This window comes from Aulostomus chinensis, chromosome 9, assembly GCF_037954235.1.
Source record: "Aulostomus chinensis isolate RoL2024-O1b breed Wild chromosome 9, RoL_Achi_v1.0, whole genome shotgun sequence".
In the NCBI taxonomy this organism is placed as follows: domain Eukaryota; kingdom Metazoa; phylum Chordata; class Actinopteri; order Syngnathiformes; family Aulostomidae; genus Aulostomus; species Aulostomus chinensis.
In genome coordinates this window covers 26,585,126-26,607,625 of record NC_141328.1, presented here as the reverse complement: position 1 = coordinate 26,607,625, position 22,500 = coordinate 26,585,126, and the positions used below count along the sequence as shown (strand labels likewise).

The 22,500-nt window shown below is 45.4% G+C and overlaps 1 protein-coding gene across 4 annotated transcripts in view; it reads left to right on the top strand.

The window, feature by feature from the left end:
* The first annotated feature begins 8,411 nt into the window (after positions 1 to 8,411).
* cpne5a (copine Va) overlaps positions 8,412 to 22,500 on the top strand; it is a 77,565-nt gene continuing 63,476 nt past the window's right edge. For 2 of the 4 annotated variants that reach the window (XM_086214664.1, XM_086214659.1), the window contains exon 1: positions 16,740 to 17,146. In XM_086214664.1, the coding sequence (XP_086070790.1) occupies positions 17,037 to 17,146 (110 nt within the window). In that variant the 5' untranslated portion in view covers positions 16,740 to 17,036. Of the gene's footprint in view, positions 8,546 to 16,739; positions 17,147 to 22,500 lie in introns of those variants that run through there. The other 2 variants (XM_086214660.1, XM_086214663.1) reach the window with 2 other exon arrangements.

Sequence of the window (22,500 nt, the reverse complement as noted above, 5' to 3'; positions counted from 1 at the left end):
TCCCAAGCGGTGGCTGCGTGAGCCTCTGAGCTCACAGGGCTGCACCAGATCTCAGGAAGAGGTGCCATTACTCAGCCGGCTGCACGGCAACCAGCCGCGTTCGTCACATGATCGCTTCTATTCTCTCCACATCTGGTTGACTTGATGTAGAAAAAAAAAAAAAAACAGTCCTGAAGATGGAGCGTGTGTATCACCATCAGAGTGTCTATGACGCTCTCACTCGTGTCTGACTAACTTCTATATCACCGTGTGTGTGTGTGCGTGCGTGCGTGCGCGTGTGTGCGTGTGTGTGTGTGTGTGTGTGTGTGCGTGTGTGTGTGTGTGTGTGAAAGAGAGGAGACGCTCCAGCAGTTATATAACACTGTGGCGATGGGGAAAAAATCCCTCTTCCTCTCCTCAACGGTGAAATTTGTCAAGGCGGTGCTGCAGAGAGCGGTGGGGGAAACGGGCTCTTAATTGGACTGTGAAGGATTTTTACTGCCCACTCTCCTCGTCTCTCTTGTTCTTTTGCAGGTTCACACCGAGCGTTGACAAAAAAAAAAAAAAAAAATGGGGCTTTTATTTGACAGCATTTTCACTCCTTCTCTTTCTCTCTCTCCTTCCAAATGTTTTCAGCGTGGACCATAAAACGTTTCATGGGTTGTTTATTTTTTTGGAGGTGTCTTTTTGTGAGTTACTAACGACAAACGTCTTGAGAGGCGCCATCTAAACTGCCACTTTAGAAATCTTAAAAGGATCATCAAATTAAAAGAAAACGCTGCACTAACCAACTTTTGTGCTGAGATCAGCAGGATTTGAGAAGCGGTGACGCTGCAAAAAAAAAAAACACGGGGAAAACGTGAATGTTCTACGGAGTGGATAGAAGATCAAATTTTAAAAAAAAAAAGAAGAAGAAAAAACTCAGCCTTGGTCATTAAAACATCCAAACTGTAAGAGATAAACAGTCAAAATCAGGAGAGAAAAACTGATGGTAATGCAATAAAAATCTGAATGTTGGGATTACGGTACCAAAAGTTGAAATTGTGAGACTGAAAATTCAGAATTAAAAGTCATAAAATGTATATGAATACTCCCATGGCTGTTTCTCTTTACACCAGAATATCAAAGTTACATTTTAACTTGATTTTTTCCCCTCACTTTTCCAGACAGAAACGAGCCTCCAGGCCCTTGCGGATCTGCTCAAACTGTTGGCCGCCTCAAACGTCCACGGGTGGATAAAAAGCAAATGTCACGTTGACTTTTGACACACTTGCAGTAGTTTGGCCTCCCACTGCAGTAATCCGGATACTTCCTTGGCTTGGTTACAACCTCTCTGATTGCCTCACTGCTCTCTCTCCCCTCCTCACAATTAGCTGGCGAGTGCGGCTCTTTCACAGCCAAAATGACACAAATCAGACGCGCGCTGTGAGAAATCAAACGCGTCTTTTGAAGCGGATTTGTATCGTGCACGGACGCGTTCGCTGGCTGTTGTGGATGCGCTGCAAAAGAAAGAAACAACCCAACCCCGTTAGCGTGAATGTGAAAGCGCAGCGTCCATAAAATTGGGGCACTGCCTCGCGCGTACATTCTGACGACGGATCTTCAGATGAACAGAAAACAAACACCATTTGCATCAAACACTGATGAAACAGTGACTGCCGATGATGCCAGCTCATGTAAACTGACTGGGAATGAGGGCGAGAGTGAGTGGATGCAGCTTCAAAGGTAGATGCTGCCTATGCAAATGATTTTTTATTTTATTCCCCCGAGATGTCAGATTAATGAGGTGCTGCAATATCTTTTTTTTCCCGAATGTGTCTGTATTTCGTGTCTACTAGCGATTCCTGCTCCCTGGCTTTACAGTTTATATAGCTGCATTGGTTGATTTATTACGGCGGTGGTGGCAAAGGCAGTAAAGAGCACAAACAGGCCAGCTTAGTTTTAAATCACTTGACACCGCCGGGCGTTTAGCTATTAACTGCTTCTCTTTTACCCACAAAGGACAGAAGAGCTGCTCTAACACATAAAGTGGTTTGCCGAGGCTAAATACTGGACTGCTTGAGTGGTTCCAGACTTGTGTAGAGGGAAATGTGTCCACGTTTGTGATGCTTCTTGTGTTTTTTTTAAGAACAGCAACACACTGCGAGTGTTCCATCGTTCAAGTACTGGCAGGAGAGCTGGCAGTCACCAGGTGGATGCGTGAAGGACAAATGTGTGGCTGCGGCTCACGAGAAGTAAGTAATGAGTCCCTTTTGCTTCATCACCTCTCAGCTGGTTTAATTGTGGTGTTGGGGGGGGGGGGGGGGTTCGAGCGCGCCGTGCAAGTGTGTCAGCTGATGATGGAGGGATGGCGAGGAACAGCTCAAGGGGTTAAAGACTGCTGGCGTTAACGACACCACAGCAGGCCTGCGCCGCTCCACGCTCTCATCACTGATGAGGTTTTCCTCCCCTCACTGGGATGGCTTCCCTGGGCTCCTCCCGAGCGCGCGGACGCCCATCAACTCCTAAAAGAAATCACGCTGCTCCTGTAATGATGAGAACCGTAATGGCGAAACGTGCTCCAAGTGTCCTCTGGCTGTGATGGCTGGGCCGGGGGGCATATGCTCTGATGGCGGGGGTGTTTCAGCTGGCGGGCAGGTTCTCCTCATTATCCAGAAGTGAGCGCCGTGAGGGTCGGATCACTCAGAGGGTGTGGAGTCACATTAATCAAAGTCTCACACATGAGCAGGTCCACTCTTGACAGGAGCTTCACACCATCACATGCCGGCGCTCTGAACACGACAACTTGCCCTTATTCACCTGATATGATATTTATATGAAAGGACTTGTGTTGTGTTGTTGCCGGCAGCTGCCGCTGCTCTGATGGTCCTCCTTTGTTGTTCTGGCTCAGCGGTGTTCTCCTGCACCTGCATCAGATCTCTGCGTGGGAGGAATCCGACTATTCCTCCTCAGTGAGCTGTTGGTGGTGCCTGCTGCGCGCCTCACCACCGTGATGCTCACATATCAGTGCATGTGTCTTCATTTCCAACCGAACTGCACACAGGGGATAAATGTAATGATTTGCATGGATATAGCTTTGAGAGAACACTGTAATGAAAGTCCCTGCAGCCCAAGATGGAAAGCAAACTTTGATCAGGGGTGGGTGGGTGAGGGAGGGAGGGAGGGAGGGAGGGAAGGAATAACTGTCTCTGAGCCTCCTGGCATCACAGGGCAGGAGGCCACAGAGGTTTACATCTCCTGGAGTAACAGATAAAAATCACCAGTTTAAACGAAGCACCAAAATCAGCCTTCATTCATTAACGATGAGCAGTGGAGCACAAACTGCTGCAGTTAGCATCCTGAGGAGGAGTGATTAGTGGCCGCGCCGCCGCTGCTGTGGATGATGCCGAAATGGAAAATTTACATGGCGCTGTGGGCCAGAATTTGGTGTGGATGAACAGATGATACATCTCCACCTCTGAGGTAATTCATTTTCTTCTGTTGATTGCAGCTGGACGCCGTGATGTTCGCGTGGCGCATAAGAATGCAGCCGCAATAAAGGAATATCAGGCAGGAAGATTGTCAGAGATGAGCAGTGGCTGCGTGGAAGCTGAGGGGTCACGGCCAGCGTTCAGTAGACCCCTGTCCTCGCCAAAGGCATTTAGAGTTTCCTTCAAAAGAGGATCTTTTGACTTCGACTCACGAGCTCAGGTTACGGTGATGCTGATGCTGCTCCTGACAAGTCTGTGTTATTAAGGGCTGCAAACAAACCATTGTTTTCATCGTGGATTCAGCAAAAATATGAAAGATACTCATCATCGTTTCCTTGAGACCGAAGTTAAACGCGCAGACATCCTCCTTTGGATGTCCTCCATCCAACCAACACCTGACAGCAGCATTGATATAATATTATTTAATATTCCATCAAATAGTTGACATTTATGCTTCAAAAGGACTGATAAACAGTTATAAAAACGAGTTAGTGACAAACTTTCTTTTGATCAACTAATTGATTAGATAATTGATAAGAGCAGCTCCAGTGTTACTGTATATCCATGTTTGTGAGGAAAAAGAGTTTATTTTTTGTTGTTTTTAAAAAACAAATCTTGGCTGGGAACATTTAGTCAGATTCTAGCTTCTTCAAAAGAGTTCTTTTATGGATTGATTTCAGGATTAAAATAAGGAATGTACTTCAGCTGAAGTTGCAAAAAATCCCAACAGATTTGAACCGCTGGCACGTGATCACATTTCCGTTTGATGTAAGAAACCTGTTGGCTGGTCTGTTGCACCCTCGGTGAACATGGAGCGAGGTTATCATCCAACATGTCGTCACGATCCTGGGGGCAGGGAACTCCACTGTAGGGAGTATCAGTGATTATTCTGCCCCGGCTCATCACCACTGCGTGAGTCACGGGCGCGAATGCGTGTGTGTATTTATGTTAACAAGAGTTCATTTGAATTTTCTCTGGAGAACCTGGGAGGAACCTGTCATCTTTGTTTATCCATGTGACAGTGCAGCTTTTGAAGTTCTGCGACTATTTTCTATGAAACTCTCAAAAACTCAAATTCGTCAGCAAAACAGGCGGAGGGCTCTTTCCGCCTTTAAAGATGCTTTCAGAGTGTTTTGGCTGTTGCATATAATCATGTTTGCAGGGATCGTCTCCATCCTCTCAGGAGCTGAAGGGCCTGAACTCGCCCAAAGCCTCCCTGAAACTAACACAGTGGCTGCTTGTTTACAACTAAAAAAAAAGAAGAAAAAGAAAGAGAGAATCTCTTGTTATCTGTGCCGTTCCCTGTGAGCAGACACCAACGTGGAAATAGGTTGGGCCCCCAGAATCGTGCAACCGCCCAGTGTTGGTTAAACCTCTTGGTTAAGGCGTTTTTCTTCTGCATGACATCTGGGTGAAGCCATAATAATAGAAATAATAATAAAAAAACTCATATGATTGTTGCTGGAAGCTAAAGCAGACTGAATACTACTACTACTACTACTACTACTACTACTAATATACTGATTTGAGCTAAAACCAAGCTAACTAAAGTGGTTCGAGTGCAACTGTGAATGAATGTGATCTCCTCGGGAGGTTGGTTGAAAAATCGTCCGCTGTCACGAAGTTGAACACCTCGCAAACGTCCCGCATTGAACGAGCCGCTAGGAGGACTTCAGCTGAACGAAGTTAACAAACACGTTCAAGGTCAGAACTGGAACTGTGCTGGATGGTTATGGTGTTAGTGGAGGATACAACTGGTTAAAGAAGATGTGGTTTATACCCGACGACGCGTTGGAGGGTTTATGTTTTTGCTGAAAGTCTTTGGTTTCCAGCAGCTTCTAGCAGCTACAAGGAAGTTGATGATTTCTGAATTCTGGATCCAACCAGAAGTCGAGTGGGGGTGGAAAAATATCATCATGTATTCAAGACTTGTTTACCAAACACTGCATGATTCAGGCAACCGTATCCATCACGCAGAGGGTGTGTTGTTGCCATTTTGTTGAGCGTGTTTGGGGATGGACCCTCCCTATGACTGGTAGATGGATCTCTAGGTATAAACAAGCAGCTGCCGTGTCGGTTTCAGGGAAGCTCTAGGCAAGTTCAGGCCCTTCCTCTCCAGAGAGGACGCAACAATCAACAATCTGGGTTCGGCTTCATGAATTCTCGACATCAATGGAGAGTAATTGATATACGCGTTCCACTTTTGGAGGAAGTATCACATCTCCCAGCAGCTCCAACCTTCAAATCCTCGTTTCAACTTCCTGCAATGACACTAAACGCTGATAACGGATGTAAACTGTGCGGCGACATCATCAGTAAGGATGGAAATCGATCGCGTCCTCAGTCTGTGAAAACAGCTGCCTGATGTCTTCTGAGGTTCAGGAGGAACTTTGATAAGTTTAAGAGAATAACTTCTTCGCTCTCGGCTTAGTTAGACTGAGAGGCACAAAGACCTTTTGGCAGATAAGCCTGACAAAAGTAACTCTATCAAGATGGATGATGGTGAATGCAGAATCTTAAGTCTGTCACTCATAGATCCCAAAACCTTCAGGAGGAGCGATAATGCGCTGCTTTTGTAATTGCATGTCGTCCATGATAATTTCATTTGTTGCAGACTAATTTATTTGTCCATATCTCAGCGTGTTAATGGGCTTTTTCAGACACACTAACAGTTTGAGGTTGTTTCGCCATCAACAATCTGATGCCACCCACCGTATCAGACATGAGCAACCAATCTGATCCACCTACAATTGGAGCTGATGGTGCAATCACTCATTTTGGAAGCAGTCAGCAGGGAGAGTGCTTGCTGGGAGCTGTTTTCTATTATTTACAGTGAACGGTTTGCATGTTTGTCCAGCGAGACTCAGGACTGACGTCGACAGTAGCAGACTCAGCCGACCTGATTCATTTCTCTGTGTGTAAGCAGCTACGAGCTTCAATCAGCCGGGTCTGAACTACCAGCCACCTTCCAGTGTGCATCATGTGTTCACGGCGCCAAACAGAATTTAACAGGATGAGAGCCGCGGGAACTCATCACCGCCCTTATTTTGCCAGTGACCACAGTGACGGAGGAAGACAGCCAGTCTTGAACCTGCACGATAATGACTGCTGCAGCAGCCAAAAACACGCTGCAAACAAGACAAACGCAGCCCAATGAGCTGCCATCGGATGATCGCGACTAATTAGAGTTTCCTCTACGGCTCAAGGGGCCGACGTCTGATTGAGAGAGCCTGATGAATATGTATATGATGCCAGCGCAGGAGTGGAAGAATCTAGGTCAGGCTGCGGGTGCTTGTGAAGTGAAGCAACGCCACACTATTCTGAGACGCCTTCTCAAGGTGTGCAGATGTTCAGCACCTTGAGTTTTCGATGTGGGCTCTTGACTTCCAGAAGGTTGTGGCTCATCCAGCTGAGGAGGCCTTAATGACTTCTCTGGGGATCATTTCCGCCTGTTACAGCTTGGCATTTAAACAGAGCCGCTGGATGATTGGCCCAGGAAACAGAATGTAAAACAGATATTTCAACAGAGACGGTGATGTCATACGCTGCTGATGCTTGTTGAGACTGGGAATGTACGTGAACCAGTTCATTGTGTCTCAGGAAAAAGACGTTAGTGAGGACCTTAGCGGCAGAAATCACGACAGCCGATGGCTTCACTGCCGCCATTATCACCATAAATGAGGCACCGTCTTGAGTTGAAGGGGGACCTCTTATGCATTCCCTTCATATTTGACCAAAAGATTAATGTTCAAATGTTCAAATAAAAGTTGCAATTACTTTGTGACCAACATTCAACGTGTTTCAGCTGCAAATATGAGATATAAAAGTAACACTAGAGTCAGCGGTAGATATTTGTCCGTTGGACCATAATGATTCTTATGTTCATTCAAATAAAAGTAATCCAACATGAATGAAACACCAACGCATCCTCCACTAAACCAGCAGTCACCAACCTGTCAGTCACAGTCTTTGATACCAGATTGTAGTGTAGGACTAATACACCTGTAGACACACTTGTAAATACACCTGTAGATACACTTGTAGACACACCTGTAGATACACCTGTAGACACACTTGTAGACACACTTGTAGATACACTTGTAGACACACCATGTAAGTACAACTGTAGACACACCTGTAAGTACAACTGTAGACACACTTGTAGATACACCTGTAGACATACTTGTAGATACACTTGTAGACACTCTTGTAGATACACCTGTAGTCATACTTGTAGATACACTTGTAGACACATTTGTAGATACACTTGTAGACAAACCTGTAGACACACCTGTTGACACACCTGTAGACACACCTGCAGACACACCTATAGACACACCTGTAGACACACCCGTAGACACACTTGTAGATACACCCGTAGACACACTTGTAGATACACCTGTAGACACATTTGTAGATACACCTGTAGACAAACTTGTAGATACACCTGTAGACACACTTGTAGATACACCTGTAGACACATTTGTAGATACACCTGTAGACACATTTGTAGATACACCTGTAGACAAACTTGTAGATACACCTGTAGACACACTTGTAGATACACCTGTAGACACACCTGTAGACACATTTGTAGATACACCTGTAGACAAACTTGTAGATACACCTGTAGACACACTTGTAGATACACCCGTAGACACATTTGTAGATACACCTGTAGACAAACTTGTAGATACACCCGTAGACACACTTGTAGATACACCCGTAGACACACTTGTACATACACCTGTTGACACACTTGTACATACACCTGTAGACACACTTGTAGACACACCTGTAGACACATTCAACCCACAGGGAGTAAAGTCATTCTATGATGGGGTTGATGGCTTCCTGTAGGACTAAAATGGGTGTAAATACCAAAACAACATCCACAGAGAAAGACAGTGTGTAGGAACAAGTTTGTGACATGTTTGAGGTCCAGTGTTAGCAGGTGTATCGCTACTTTTCAGGTCACCAGGTACTGCCTGCCTGAAGTTGACCAATCAGACAAAAACGGTGCTCAAGCCTGGAGCCACACTTGCTTGTTTCCCAAAGAAGATGAATCGCAGGGCTGCATGAAGAACCAGAGGAAGGTAAATCAGGCTTTTTTTTCCCCTTTCTTTTTTTGTGTGGAAACTTTGATGGAGAATGACTGTAGTGGAGTCAGAATAAACAAATACAACTGGAAATGAGCATAAGAGGTCCCCTTTGAAGTTAAGTTTGCTTTGGAAATGAGGTGCCGACCCGTCTCACAGACAAACAGACGCCTCACTAATGGATCCGTCGGAGGATATGAGAAATATCTCCTGTTATCTTCTGTTTTATTAAAATGAGCAAGGCCACCCATCAACTGCTCACAGTCACATTTGAAAAATCATCAGACTGTGAAAGATTATGATTCCTGCAACAGCTCCCAATGAATTAGATTAATTTTGTTTCCTTTTTTTTTTCAGGGAAAAATGATTTGAATGAATCACTAAGTGACTCCTGTTTTATGGGAGCAGCGGTTCAAAGCAAAAACCCCAGAGAGCTGCATCTTGCGTAACAGCAAGTGTGATGTAATTCCAAAAACTATCATCAGGGTGGAAGTTCTCTTCGTTCTTGTGCATGGAATCTGCAGCAAAACATGTGCCGCTGACACGGTACAACAAGACATTTCTCCTCGTCATGATGAGCTCCCCGTTGCCGCCGGTGGAAACAGCAGAGGTTTAAGTGGCGGCGCCAGCTGCAGATATCCCACCGTCCACTGCTCAGGATGGGGTGGATCTCTACTACAGAGAGCGATGCTGCACTAATATTCCATGCACAAGTGTCACTCACACCCTGTGACGTCCCGTGGTGCCCTTTGTAGGGGTCACACATCACCTCCACCACAGACCATAAATGAGCTCCTCCTGCTGCACGCTCAGCAGAGCTCCATCCACCTCACCTCATCGCAGCGAAACAATGACAGACCAAACACCTCCTCTCATTTGTGTTCAATCGTTTGTTGTCACATACGACCGGAGATTCACGCTCTGACTTGAACATCATCGCGTCACAGGAATTTTAATGCTCCCTGTTTCTGCATGATAAAACAACAGCACTAACAAAGTGGTCGCCTGCCTTCATCGGTAGAGAAGACAAATGTGTTTCCAGCTCAGCACACAGGGGGATTGCTGATTTATGTCGGGGAAGAATGAGACTGGAGCAGGAGAAAAACATCCAGTTCGTGCTTCATATTACAGACACACCACACTGAAGTGTGGTATTCTGCTTGTGATGAAAACACGACGATGTTGCTCTGGTTTCGGATTAGTTTTGCATCGTCTGTTTTCACTATTCAGCACAGTTCACGGTAATGGTGAGTGCAGGGACACTGCAATATTGGAGAAAGATTTCTGCCATAAATCTTAATTACAGAAAATCAGACAAAAGAGGTTGTGAAGGGTTCATTTTTCTTTTTTTTTTTTCAAACTGTAAACATTTCTGAAAACCTCAGAAATCTCTGAAACCAAGAGTTTTATTGAATACTAACCTCGAATGTAACGGTAAGCAGAGAATTCAAAGTCAAAAAAGGCTAAAAATGCTTCCAAAAATAACAAAAGTTTGTGTGTTTTAAACATATGTCCTGAGCAAAATTCCTGTGTTTGACTCATTCATCCACTACAAAACATTCCACAAATGGAATTCGTTGCATCTTGCTAAAGCTTCACCTCGCAGAAAACCCGTCTCTCGTCTACTTGAAGGAATGCTGCCCCTCAGCAGGCTTCTGGAAGATGGCCAATCAGAAGAAAGTTGGCCTTGATGAGTCTGTATCATCTAGGGGCTTAATGGACGAGCAGTAAAACGAGCCGCTTTGAGATAAACGAGGTACTTTTTAAACGATGATGCATGCAAAATTACTTGAGTGGAATCCCAGAATAAAAATTCTGGAACAACAAACGAGCCTCGTCAGTTTTCTGTCTTTATAAGCACACTGCTCTCCGCCCGCTGTGCACCATATGGCAGACAAAGTTTGCAACAATTATCTTGTCAACACAGAGAAGAATGGGCAGCTAAGGAGGATGATATTTTCCTCATCAGTTCACCCAAAACCTCCACCACACAGCCACCATCAGGCTCTCTGCCAAAACACTCCAGCGAGATTGCCTTGAAATTTTCTCAGTTCTTTGAAGTGGTGCAAAACGTGTCGAAGCTGAGTGTGATTTAATACAGTAATTAGTGAGGATCAACCCTGCAAACGCTGCTTTGATAGTTTCTGAACCACCAGGATGAATGACCTCTAAGAGCAAGGACGTTCTGGACACCTGGAACTCTTTTAGATAAATTAAATTTGGACCTTGGAATCTTTTTTTTTTGCAACACAGGTAAACTTCCTGCAGGTATATTGGCCTACTTTTAGCAGGCTAAAATGCCTTGAAAAATCCAAAAATCAGAGCATACAAGTTTCTATCAGAACTAAACTTTTACAGTTAAACTAAAGGGCCTCTAAAAATGCAAAGAATTAAAAAAGATATTGAGAATCAAAATAGTCCAGCAGCAAACTTGTTGAACGAGTTATTGGGTTCCATCACACAAGGACTGTTGTGTTTTCACGACATAAGAAGCCGCTCAACAACGACAGCATGCCAGAGAATATCTGAACAGAAACACCGTGTGTCCTAACCCTCTAGAACAAACAGAGCATCAAACAAACAGATCTTAGTGACGGCAAGAGGTTCCACATCTTGTGCTGCTGATGCTAAGAACCGCAAACGTGTACCTCCAACCACAAAACTGTCTGTGGACGTCGCAACGTTCTGTATCCTCGGCAACAGAGGAGATGCTGGAGTAGTTCATTTGGTAATCAGTAGTTTTCTTGTCTGGAACACAAGAAACTTTTTTCACAGATGGTAACAGACTCGTCCTTGAAAACTTTCTGGGTTTTAAGAAAAGAACAAGTGAAACAAAAACACAGACCAAATCTGATTCAGCTTTTAACAACAAGCGGATGCACATCTAATATTTCTTCCATGCTTTATTCTCAGTGTGAGGCTTCAGAAGTGATCTTTTCAAATTAGATGCACTGAATGTTTCCGGACCTCAGCAAATACTTATCAAACGCAAATCAGATGCCAGCAGCATGTAGATGCACATATTTTGTTTTAGCTTCTCACAAGACTCTTTTCTGTAAACTGTTTCCCAAGACAACATTCTGCAGCAGGTGGAACATCAAGTTGATGGTTTACTGATTTGTGACAGGGACAACGGTGCTGCTTTTATTCCTCTGGCAGCCCCAGATGCTTTTTCCTGTGCTGCTTGAGCAGATCTAGCAGAGTTAGCTTGTAGCGCTGCTGTCAGGTGCTGGAGGCTACCTGGGGATGCTGCGGACAGAAATCATGTCAGCGGTGAAACTACAGAGGAGTTGGCTCAGTGTGCTTCACCTGTTCTCGGTAGCTCTGACTGGGACTCAGCTGGCGCATTTAACTGACGCTTGTCCACGTTTGTGCACGTTAGCACCAAACCGGCACTGCTATAGTTCGTTGTTTCGGGTTTTTTTGCTCAAATCAAAGTGTCCACGATGCATTTGTGGGTTGGCAAACAGGTGTTTTTGGTAAAGTTTTGCTGTTGCTCGCAGTTGGCAGACATGGAAGGCCATTAGTTCCAAACTAAACACAAGTGGCTGGCTCCTCCTGCATCCTGGAGTCTCAAACTAGTGACGCAGCAGTGAAAGAACATATTTGTGAGTTCCAGGCAGATATTTGTGAATGCTTAAAAGGCAAAATACACTTTTTGGGGGCGAAACATTGCTTTAACAGAGGAAGTAAAGAGGTGAAAAATATTACTCTGTCTCTCGTCACTCAGTCACTTTGCTTGACATGTTTTTTACTGTCCATTGACGATGATGTGAGGGATTCCAGGGTGGGATTCTCTGGTGCAACATTAGGAGTGGCTCTGAGGGAGGTCTGATAATTGATGGCATATTTTGTGGTACATGCTGTATAGACAGTAAATATTATATGAATACAACAGCACCGTTGCTGGTGTTACTTTTTTTTTTTTAAGGAGAAAGGGCCTCCTCCTAATAGCCCTCCAGAGCAGACCTGCAGCTACCTGCTGATTCTGCACCTTTTACCCTGAACAGAGCCTCCAGCTGCCCGAGGATGCACCCCTCCTCACTGCCACAAGCACAACGGGTCAATTGGAATGGGTAAACTGGGATGATAAAAGGGGCTTGGGCATGTGCAGGCTAAAATGTGATGGATGTGGTCGGAGGCACGAGCACCGCAGGGCTATAAAAGTCCTGAAACTGTAGCCAGGGAAACTGTACCAGCAGTGTATCAACAATCTAAACAGGTCCACATGGCAACTGTAACCTGGTGAGATCATCCATAGAAGCAGAGGAGCAGTTAGAATGCAGCACTGATTAGTTGATTCCTTTCTATTTTCTCAGGTGGTTTTATGTGGGAGGGCTTATCTCTTTAGCTCACTCGATGTATTGACGGCCCCCCCCCCCTTGGCTCCAGAACAGGGTCGGCAGCTATGACAGCAGAAGTGACGGTGATGAAGGCACAGAACGTAGAGGAGGAGTTGGGGGGGAGGTGGGTTGCAACATGAGACTGAAGCAGCATAGAAATAAAAAACAAAACAAAACACTTTGAATGACATTTTCCAATTAAATGCATGGAAGGAGAAAACTGGGGGGGGGGGGTATCAGCTGTTTTTAGCTGGCTTGGAACAGATGATTGTCAGGTGATACAACAGGGATACAGGCTGTCTTGTCTGAACCAACACTCCATTTATCAAAATACATCACATTTTTGGGATCTTACTTTTTCATAACCCGAGACACTTTACTGAAAACAGGTGTCAGAAATACGCAGTGAAAAATAATGTTCGATTCTTTCCTCTAAACTCTCGTGGAGTCTCAGCAAACCCCAGCGTTCCGTTTGTAGTGCGGCATTGTGGAGAAAAACATCCCCCAGATGATGAGAGAAGACTGAGACGCTCAAGCTGAGCTCGGTTCCATGCCGCTGGAGTCCCACGCTTTGTATTAGGTTCTAGCCAAAGGAAAAAAAAAAAAAAAAAAAAGGCTCTGTGAAATAAAAATGTAGGAATGTGTACAAAATGAGAATAATTAGTTAGAGATGATGAATTGTAACTTGCTACAGTCTACTCATCCCTGCGGAACTTAACGTTAGCAGCGTAGGAGCTCTTAACCCATCATCTGACCTTTCCACTCCTTACCACACACACACACACACACACACACACACACACTGAGAGAATGAGAAAGAGCTGATTTCCATCATTTTAAAGGACATTATACTGACTTAACTTTATAACCTCACTATAAAATTGAGCTTTCACCCTAAAATTTAAAGACTGGGACTTGCTCTTTGTTTCCTAAAGGGAGGCGAGTCCTCACACCGACTGTGTAAGCTGATACACACACTGCAAGCCTGCAGACAGGGTTCATAATTACACCGCTGCCACATCTATAGGAAGCTGGGTGGCTGTGGGTGGGACCAGTGGATGGGCTCCCAGCAGGCGGCGGGGAACAGCGTGCTGAGAGGAGCTGAAATCAAGCTCTACCGCGGGGCCTAATTACAGCGTGAACATGAGTGAACGCTGAAACTCTGGTGCTGTTGTGTCCGAAACGTGCAGCCCTCGACCCCCAATCAGCGCGAGGCTGGCTCTGGTGTGTGAGCGTAGACCCCCCGCAGTGCTCCCAGCTCAGAGGGGACCTGAGGGAGTGATGGATAGTTTGTAGCTTGGAAACTCACGCAGGTTTTATGGGTGTTTCATGGTATTTAATTGAGGGTTATTTGCATGTGAGAGCAGGTAGTCACACCAGCAGGTGGTTTGGAGGGATTTCTTTTATCGGGTTTGTTTTAACCCAGGGGAAAAGAAGGACCTTTACTCTATGCAGTGATACTCTAATTGGTAGATGTGGCAGGTTGGGGGGGGGGGGGCAAGGGGACTGAGTAACGAGAGGGTCCTTGAAAAATCTTGGAGTTTGTATTGCAATCAGGGGCCCCTGAGAGAAAGCCAGGGACCCTGGATTTAGTGCTACGTCCCTGCTGGCGGTGGGAGCTAATTCCCTGCTCCAGCCCTGGTGTCCCCGGGGAGCAATCACCCATCCAATCTTTAAGATAAATTTCTACGAAAACATGAAGGGGAACGAACGTCACTTGATTGACAACCCGACGGTGGAGCGTTGGAGGAGCTGTCCAGATGCTGAGAGAGAGAGAGAGAGAGAGAGAGAGAGAGAGAGAGAGAGAGCTGGCTCAGCTGAAACCTTCAAGAATAATCATAATAAAAAAAGAACTGTCTGATCTGCTTCAACATTTTGGTCTGGAATTCCATAAAAACAAAAAAAAAACATTACACATATTGACTTCATCTGGAAGTACCTTCAGGCTCAGGCAATGGCAATGGACGGACAACGGACAATGTGGCTACGTGTGGAAACCCGGTGCTACATGACACTACATGTCAAAATTACAAGAACCGGTTGAATAAGTGTTTGAGTCATTACAAAGTTTTTAACAGCTTTTGTTCAGCACCGTGTCATGAGTCATGTTAGCAGTTTTGAAGTTTTGTTTGTTCGGGTTCCCAAAAGGGGACAAAATTGTCCTTTCATGTCCATATTGCGGTCTTCCTGTTGAATTTATTCATCGTGTCTCCTCCTCGTTTGTAGGTCTCGATGAGACGAATAATTGCGTTTTGGTTCCATGTTACTTCAACATTCCTAGGAGCTGTGGCGGGCTGTAGAATGTGTTTCTAGAGATGTAGGTGGTGCTGTGGAGCACAATTTGGCACTTGGGGGGTTAGTTCTTACATTTTATAAAAAAAAATTTCGCCAGACCGGATGTGCATGCCAAATTTGGTGAGTTTTTGAGCGTGTTTAGGGGTGAGAATTAAGGTTCAAAGTGGTGGCGAAAAAAAACCCGAACGTTGCAAAAACAACAGGGTCTTTGCCCCGAAGGCCCCAATTAAAGCTGCAGGCAGCGTTGTTAGGGCCTGAGCCTCCTCGCGCCCGCGGCTGGGCGGCACATATTTCACCGAATCCAATTGTGTAAGTATGACAGCAGAGGGACTTGTAGTTCAGGAGACAGAAGCCTCAGTGTGAGGCCTAAGGTGAGTGCAGCGCTGAGAGCTGGCCCTTTAAGAGCCCCTCCCCTCTCCTCCCTGTCACCTGTGTCAGCTTGGAGAGCAGAGCTGGATATTCTGAGAGTTTTTAGTAGGAAAAAGTGTCATAAATTGTCAGATGATGGTCCAAAGTGGAATCTAACACCATATTTTAGTAGGAATTTTTGTCAGGAATTAAATGGCGTGTGTTTTTTTTTTTTTTTTTGAACGTGTGTGAGTTTTAGTTTAGACTTGAGATCCGTGTGTCCTGTGACAGGAGACAGCCTCCCCATTGGTTTCCATTGTATGTGAAAAATGTGTCTCCAACTTTGAGGCCTTACGAAATACAAACCGTTTGAGTTGTATAAAAGGTTTTGATAATTTTTGAACCTCAAAGTTTCCTGAGTCATGTAATAAATTTTGGAGGTGATACCATTAACGCCCAAGGAGGAGATAGCGTTTGTTGGGGGTGTGTCAATATATCACATTTTGACAGTTTTGTCCATTTTGTGGACTTCCTGTTGGATTGAGGTTCCGGGTGTCAGCGTATGATTTATGCGTCTTGATGAGACGAATCAATTGGTGTTGGTCCCATGTGTAGACGACAATCCTAGGAGCATTTCTGGACAGAAACGTGTTAGGTCTCCCTAGGTGGCGCTGTTGAGTTTTCAATTTCTGTTTTTTTCAGGGGGTCAGTTTTAGCGTTAGTCTTTTGAGTGTGTTTACTGTTTAGTGTGTGTTTTGAGTATTTTTTAGTGTTCTAGTGTGTCTTCGCCTGAAGTACCTTCAGGCTCAGGCCCTAATAATCCTTGCCAAACAGATTTTGTCTTTGCCCCCCATTGAAACCGATGATACACCTCACCCCTCTCCCGCCCCTTGACCTGCCTGTGAAATTAGGAGCTTGTTTAGGGTGTCATTTTTAGTGTTTTTAGTGTTCTAGTGTGCTGAGCAAAAACACTAAAGGGTCTTCGCCCTGGAGTACCTCCGGGCTCAGGCCCGAAGGCGACATTCACGCCCAGCAGGGCTTATTAATTTGCTGTTAGACACCCATAAAACTAATTTGAAGCAAAATAACGATCGGTCCAGTGGATCGATCGCTCGAAGCTCTGCGGCGAGTGTCATGTAGGAGAATGCGAGCGGGCGGGAGGGGTGGAGTTCACAGCTTTTACTTTTCCAGCGCTCATCCGTGAACAGGAGCTCATTCTCTGCCTGGAAAGCGGCGCAGTTGGGGCCGTGATGGCTGCTGGCATGTGATCTCACTTTAGTTCGATCAATCCTCTCTCTCTCTCCCCTCTCAGCTCCCCGTTAAACTTTCCATGCTGTTTCCCGTCCGATGGGCAGCACTTAGGAGGTTTGTCTGGACCGTATCCACCGCCGCAGCCGCCGCCGCCGCCGCAGCTCTCTCGCCCGCTGCGCTCCGGGTCTCAACCGTCGGCTCCTCACAGGGACAGACTCGGCCCGGGGTGCTGGCCTGGGTCTCCCGCTTGCATGGAGGGAGACGTTATGGACAAGGTGGAAGCCACGGCGACGGTCCGTGACTTCGACCCCATCAGTGGAAGCATCCCGGCCACCAAAGTGGAAATCACCGTGTCCTGCAGGTGAGTGCGCCGCGCGTCTCCGTGCCATTTTTTTTTAAATTACTGCTGCATCTAAAACATTCTTTTATAGAAACTTAACGTTTATAGTCTTGTTTTAATTGCAAGGAATATTAAACTTTATAAATACCTTTAGATAATCGCTGGCACCCCGAGACCCGTAAATGTGCAGGATCCCATTGTGATATTTCAATATTTATAGACTTTTATCGTGGAAATTCCTCCGCCTGGTGCCATAAATGGTGACGCCCCCCCCCCCCCCCAGGAGAAAGATGCAAAAAAAAATATGTCTCCATCGTTAAACTTTTTCCCCCTCCAGGTTTGTAGGGTTTATCACACACGCTTTGATGTTAGCTTAGATCGGTCGATATCTCCATCACAGTGTCTCTTGACACACGTGTGTGTGTGTGTGTTTTGCGCGTGCCATCTCGCGTGCCACAGGGGGATATCGACCGTGGTTGCGTGCCTGCGAGGTCCTCCTCTCCCCCGAGAGAGAGGTTTTTTTTCTCTCAAGTGCTTGACAGGCTCCCTCGGCGACAAGTTTGTTACACAAATGCAAAGACAGTAATTAGCACCCCACCACACACACACACACACACACACACACACACACACACACACACACACACACACACCGCCCCCATTACACTCCAAATAAACCCCTCAAATACACGGAGGATTGCAAGGGGCTGGTCTGGTTAGGGCGGGGCAGCGCTGGGCTGCAGGTGGATGTTGCTCTAACACGGTTGGTTCAGTTTTAATGAGTTTAAAAAAAAATATTTTAGTTATTTTCGTCCCTCAGAGTTCATTTGGACACAGAGTGTATGTTTGTCTCCGCGTGCCTGCTGGCTACATCAGTGTTATACACATGCAAATCACGTGTTCTGCTGTTGATCCTATTGAGCGCTTCTCAATTTAATGTACATAAAGCCACAGGCAAGAGAGAGAGAGAGAGAGAGAGAGAGAGAGAGAGAGAGAGAGAGATGCATCAACCAAACACCCTCGGTGTGCTCATCCCTCTTCTGCTCAACCCCAGTCTTGTCAGTTTCCCAAAGAGAAAGCAGGAATTAAATCCACGCTGTTTGCTGACCTTTTAACCCATTTTTGATACCATCTTGCTGTCAAACCCTTATGAGTTGCATTGCTGATTTTTTTTTCTTCATAAACGTAAACCAAAATATTATTTAGAACCTTGTGTGTGATATGGGGAGTGTGTTTAAACCTTTTCTTTGGTCCGTGTGTGTCTTTTATCCATGGTGGTTGTGTGCAGCAGCTGGACTTTCTTCCCTCTTGGTGCACGATTGTTTTTTTTTTTCCCACAGACCTTCATATTTAAGCTGGGATCTGTGTTGATGCCTGCAGGCTCTGTCGATCGGCGGCTCCCTTGTTTGTCATTAACGTCTCTCCAAACAGAGGCTCGCTTCAGACCTCAGTTTGATAGAGAAGAAAAATGATTTCTTCTCTCACTTGGTCTTGACACATTGTCTGCTGTAGATGTAACGACTTCAGCTCATATTCTTCAGCTTCGACTTGCGTGAATTGCTTCAGGAGCTCATGTCTGACCTCTGAGGACTTCTTCATAGATCAAACAGCCTCAAGTTGAACACATTGAATTTGGAATACACTGCCATGCATGCAGCTGCTCCTCCCAGTTATCAGTAAATGTGTTTCTGGTCCATCCAGTGGTGACAAAAAGAGACAGTGGGTGTTATGTGGGTGAGAGATGCAGGCTCCACAACTCTGTGTAATTGATTTAGTAAGCCTGAAAGCTCTGAGATTGCAGGGCACGTGGAATTGAATTGTGGCGTGCAGCCCCACAGGCATTCTCATAACCCTTTGCCAATATTGTAGCAAGGCCCCTGTAAAACTTCAGGGACTAAGGCGGACAGTGGCTTATCAAAACAAATGCACATCTCCATGATAGCATTGTTCCCCGGCTATGACTCTGATTGGTTTTGCTCACAGGCCAGCCAGCGATCCGGGTCCAGACTATCTGCTTGCAGGTAGGAAGGGCGACAATCCAAAACACTGATAAGATGGCTCTTCAGACTCGAGTGGCCTCCATCCCTGCGTCTGCCTGACAAAATACATTCCAGTGAATACAGTTGGGCAGGTTTGGCCCAGTGCTCCCCTGGCGGTGTTGTAGGCTGATCCAACCTTTTACGTGGCAGTAGTGAGTCTGCTCATTAGTTAATATTTAAGCAGCTCCGTTGAATATTTCATAAATTGTCTATGTCGTTTGCTACATCATATTTTAATTATGAGCAAAATAGTGAATGTGAGTCCCGCTCTTTCAATATCTAAACTCAGCAGACCGTCTCAGCTTTGCCAAGTCCAATGATTTCAGTGTCTCCCTCTCTGGTTCCACTGTGAGGCACATATTCAGTAATGAATGCTGGAAAAAATGTGCACACAGACAAAACCAGAAAGCCACTAGGGATGTGCATTTCAAGCAAAACAGAACATGGATATTCACCCCAACCCCTCCAAACTGGGTATGCGAGGTGGGCTTGACTGCCAGCAGAGTCAAGTTGGCAATACAGGGCAGAAAACGAGTCCTCAACCCAAATAGCCATGTGCTCTAAGTTGTTTTTTCCTACACATAAGCGCCTTTCTATGTCCTAAAATATTTTATGATGTGTTAACACTATGTTAGGTTTATTTTCGGGGTTTAAATAAACCCTCAAGGTACAATCAGGGTTTTCAAAACACTGTTTGGATCTGCAGCTTAAAACTGGAAGCAAACAAACGTCTCCTGCTGCAGTGAGGGTCAAAACACCATTCGCCGCTCGCCTTTGGCAATGAGGATCGAAGATGAGCCACTATAATTTTCCCTCTTTGGATTGATGTCATCTGGTTTCCTGCAGCTGGCGTGGTGGTGCAGTGGTTAGCACTGTTGCCTCATAGCAAGAAGGTTTCGGGTTCGAGTCCTGGCTCGGGCACGGGATCTTTCTGTGTGCAGTTTGTCTGTACCTGCGTTGGTTCTCTCCGGTACTCCAGCTTCTTCCCACCATCCAAAGACATGCAAAGGGGGACTAGGAGTTCTAAGGTGTGAATGTGACTGTGAAGGGTTGTCTGTCTATATGTGTTGGCCCTGCGATGGACTGGCGACCTGCCCAGGGTGAACCCCTCCTCTCCACTGGGATAGGCTCCAGCCCCCACACGACCCTTAACAGGAGTAAGCAGAAGAAAATGGAGGGATGGAGGGATGATTTCCTGCGCTCATAATTACTGCGACCGCTAGATGGTATCTGTCACTTCAACGTCAATATAGGTTGAGACCTGTGACCCATCGGGACATTTGAATCCAGAGCCAATATTTCCACTCTGTTTGCTAATGAACGCGACCTCCTCCAAGATGGATCCAGCATCAGGATGATGATGTAAACGGTCATCCGCCTCCTCGCTGCTCGGCGAGTGAGGCGATTCTGTCAATAACTCGGGGAGTTTTTCATGTAGACGCAGCAGTCTCTCCCTTCATCGTGTGGCAGCACTTCCTCTGACTGCATGTGATTTATTTATAAAGCCCGGAAGTTAAATCAGGGTACTTTAGATATAGAGTAGGTCACGTAGAAGGAAGGGTTAATACATGTTATTTCACGAAGGTGGTCGCTGAACTGGAAAAAACAACAGCGGTAATCTTTTCTTTTGTGTTTTAATAGCTTTTGACAAGCAGCTTTTAAGTCCATTAAGCACTCGTATTACTATCAGGCACCGGGGGAAAAAACAAGGAGGAAATACTGCGCGGTTTCTGACACATAAAGTCACATACATTTTTTTTATAACCATATAATAATTAATTATAACCAGAGGCTCTGAGGCATGTAACAGGAAAACATTTCCTGAAAGTCAGTTTGGCTTTTTATATATATATATGTGTGTGTGTGTGTGTGTGTGTGTGTGTGTGTGTGTGTGTGTGTGTGTATATGTGTGTGTATATATGTATGTATATATATATATATATATATATATATATATATATACACACACACATACACACACATATATATGTGTGTGTGTGTGTATATATGTGTGTGTATATAGATGTATGTATATATATATATATATACACACACACACATATACACACACACACACACACACACACACACACACACATATATATTTGTATATATATATAGAACTACAGGTGAAATAACTATATAGTTCACCTGTAGTTCCTTCAGAGACCAACAGGGGGCCATGGATTACTTTTTTCCCCTCCTCCTCTTTTTCGCTTTTATCTCACATAGGATTTCATTCCACACAAGAGCCATGTATAGGATGATTGTAATACTTTATAAATACACGGTTTGTGTGCTTTTGTGTCCAGAGTGTTGGAACAATCTGTTGTTGTTGATAAGCTTGAGAACACTCACCATCCTTATCAGAACACGGGCAAGAAAAAAGTAATTTATTCTTGCAAAAGATTGCTTTCTGGCATCTCATTAGTCAGATAGTTGTAATCTAGAAAAAGCAAAAGGAGAGAAAATAAAAAATGTGATAGTAAAAATGTGATTTGATTAAAAGCCCAAATTCGGACACTGTGTCATTGCGCTATAAGAACATGGTAGTTGAGCGAAAGCGTCAGGACGTCGCGTGACTTTTGTATTCCCTCCCATTTGAGGATGTTCGTTTCCTGTGTCGATTCTTTGTAATGTGTCAAAATGCACCACAGGTGTGCTGTAAAGATGAAATCAGCTGAAGCATCCCCCCACCCCTCCCTCCCTCCCTGCCTGCCTCTGAGCTGCTGCCTCTCACCTGACAGCTGGAGCATCAAACTTCATCAGCCTCTATCAGCCGTATCATCAGGATGAAGACGTTGCCTCTACTCCGCCCCCTCCTCTTCTCTGTTGTTGCACAAGAGCCAACCGTAGCCATTCATTTGCCATCATAGATCGTATAGTGTAGTGCTGCATCCAATCAATGCATTCCATAGCTGGGGGGGATGTAACTTAACCAGGCCGCCCTGTTCCCAAGGGATTCATTACCTGGTGAAACACACCAGAGGCCACATGACTGACAAATGCTCATGGGAGAGGATCCCGGGTTCAAGAGGCCACTGATTGCTGCTCCACTCGGTCAGTGTGAAAACTCGTGGAATGCTTCTAGATCTAAACTCTTCCTGAGGCAATCATTGCAGCGGAGGAGAGAGGCCTAATGAAATCATCAAGACTATTAGGATGTGTGGCGTTGCGGCTCTATCTGTCACAAACAATTGCTTGAGCAAGGCAATTGGGATTCAAGCTGTGTAGCAGCCTCTTGTTTATTCAGACGTGTTGCCGTGGCCTGTATGTCTGCTGCTGCTGTGCCTCGCTCAGGCTTGGTTATCCATTCATTCAAACCCTGTGACCTGC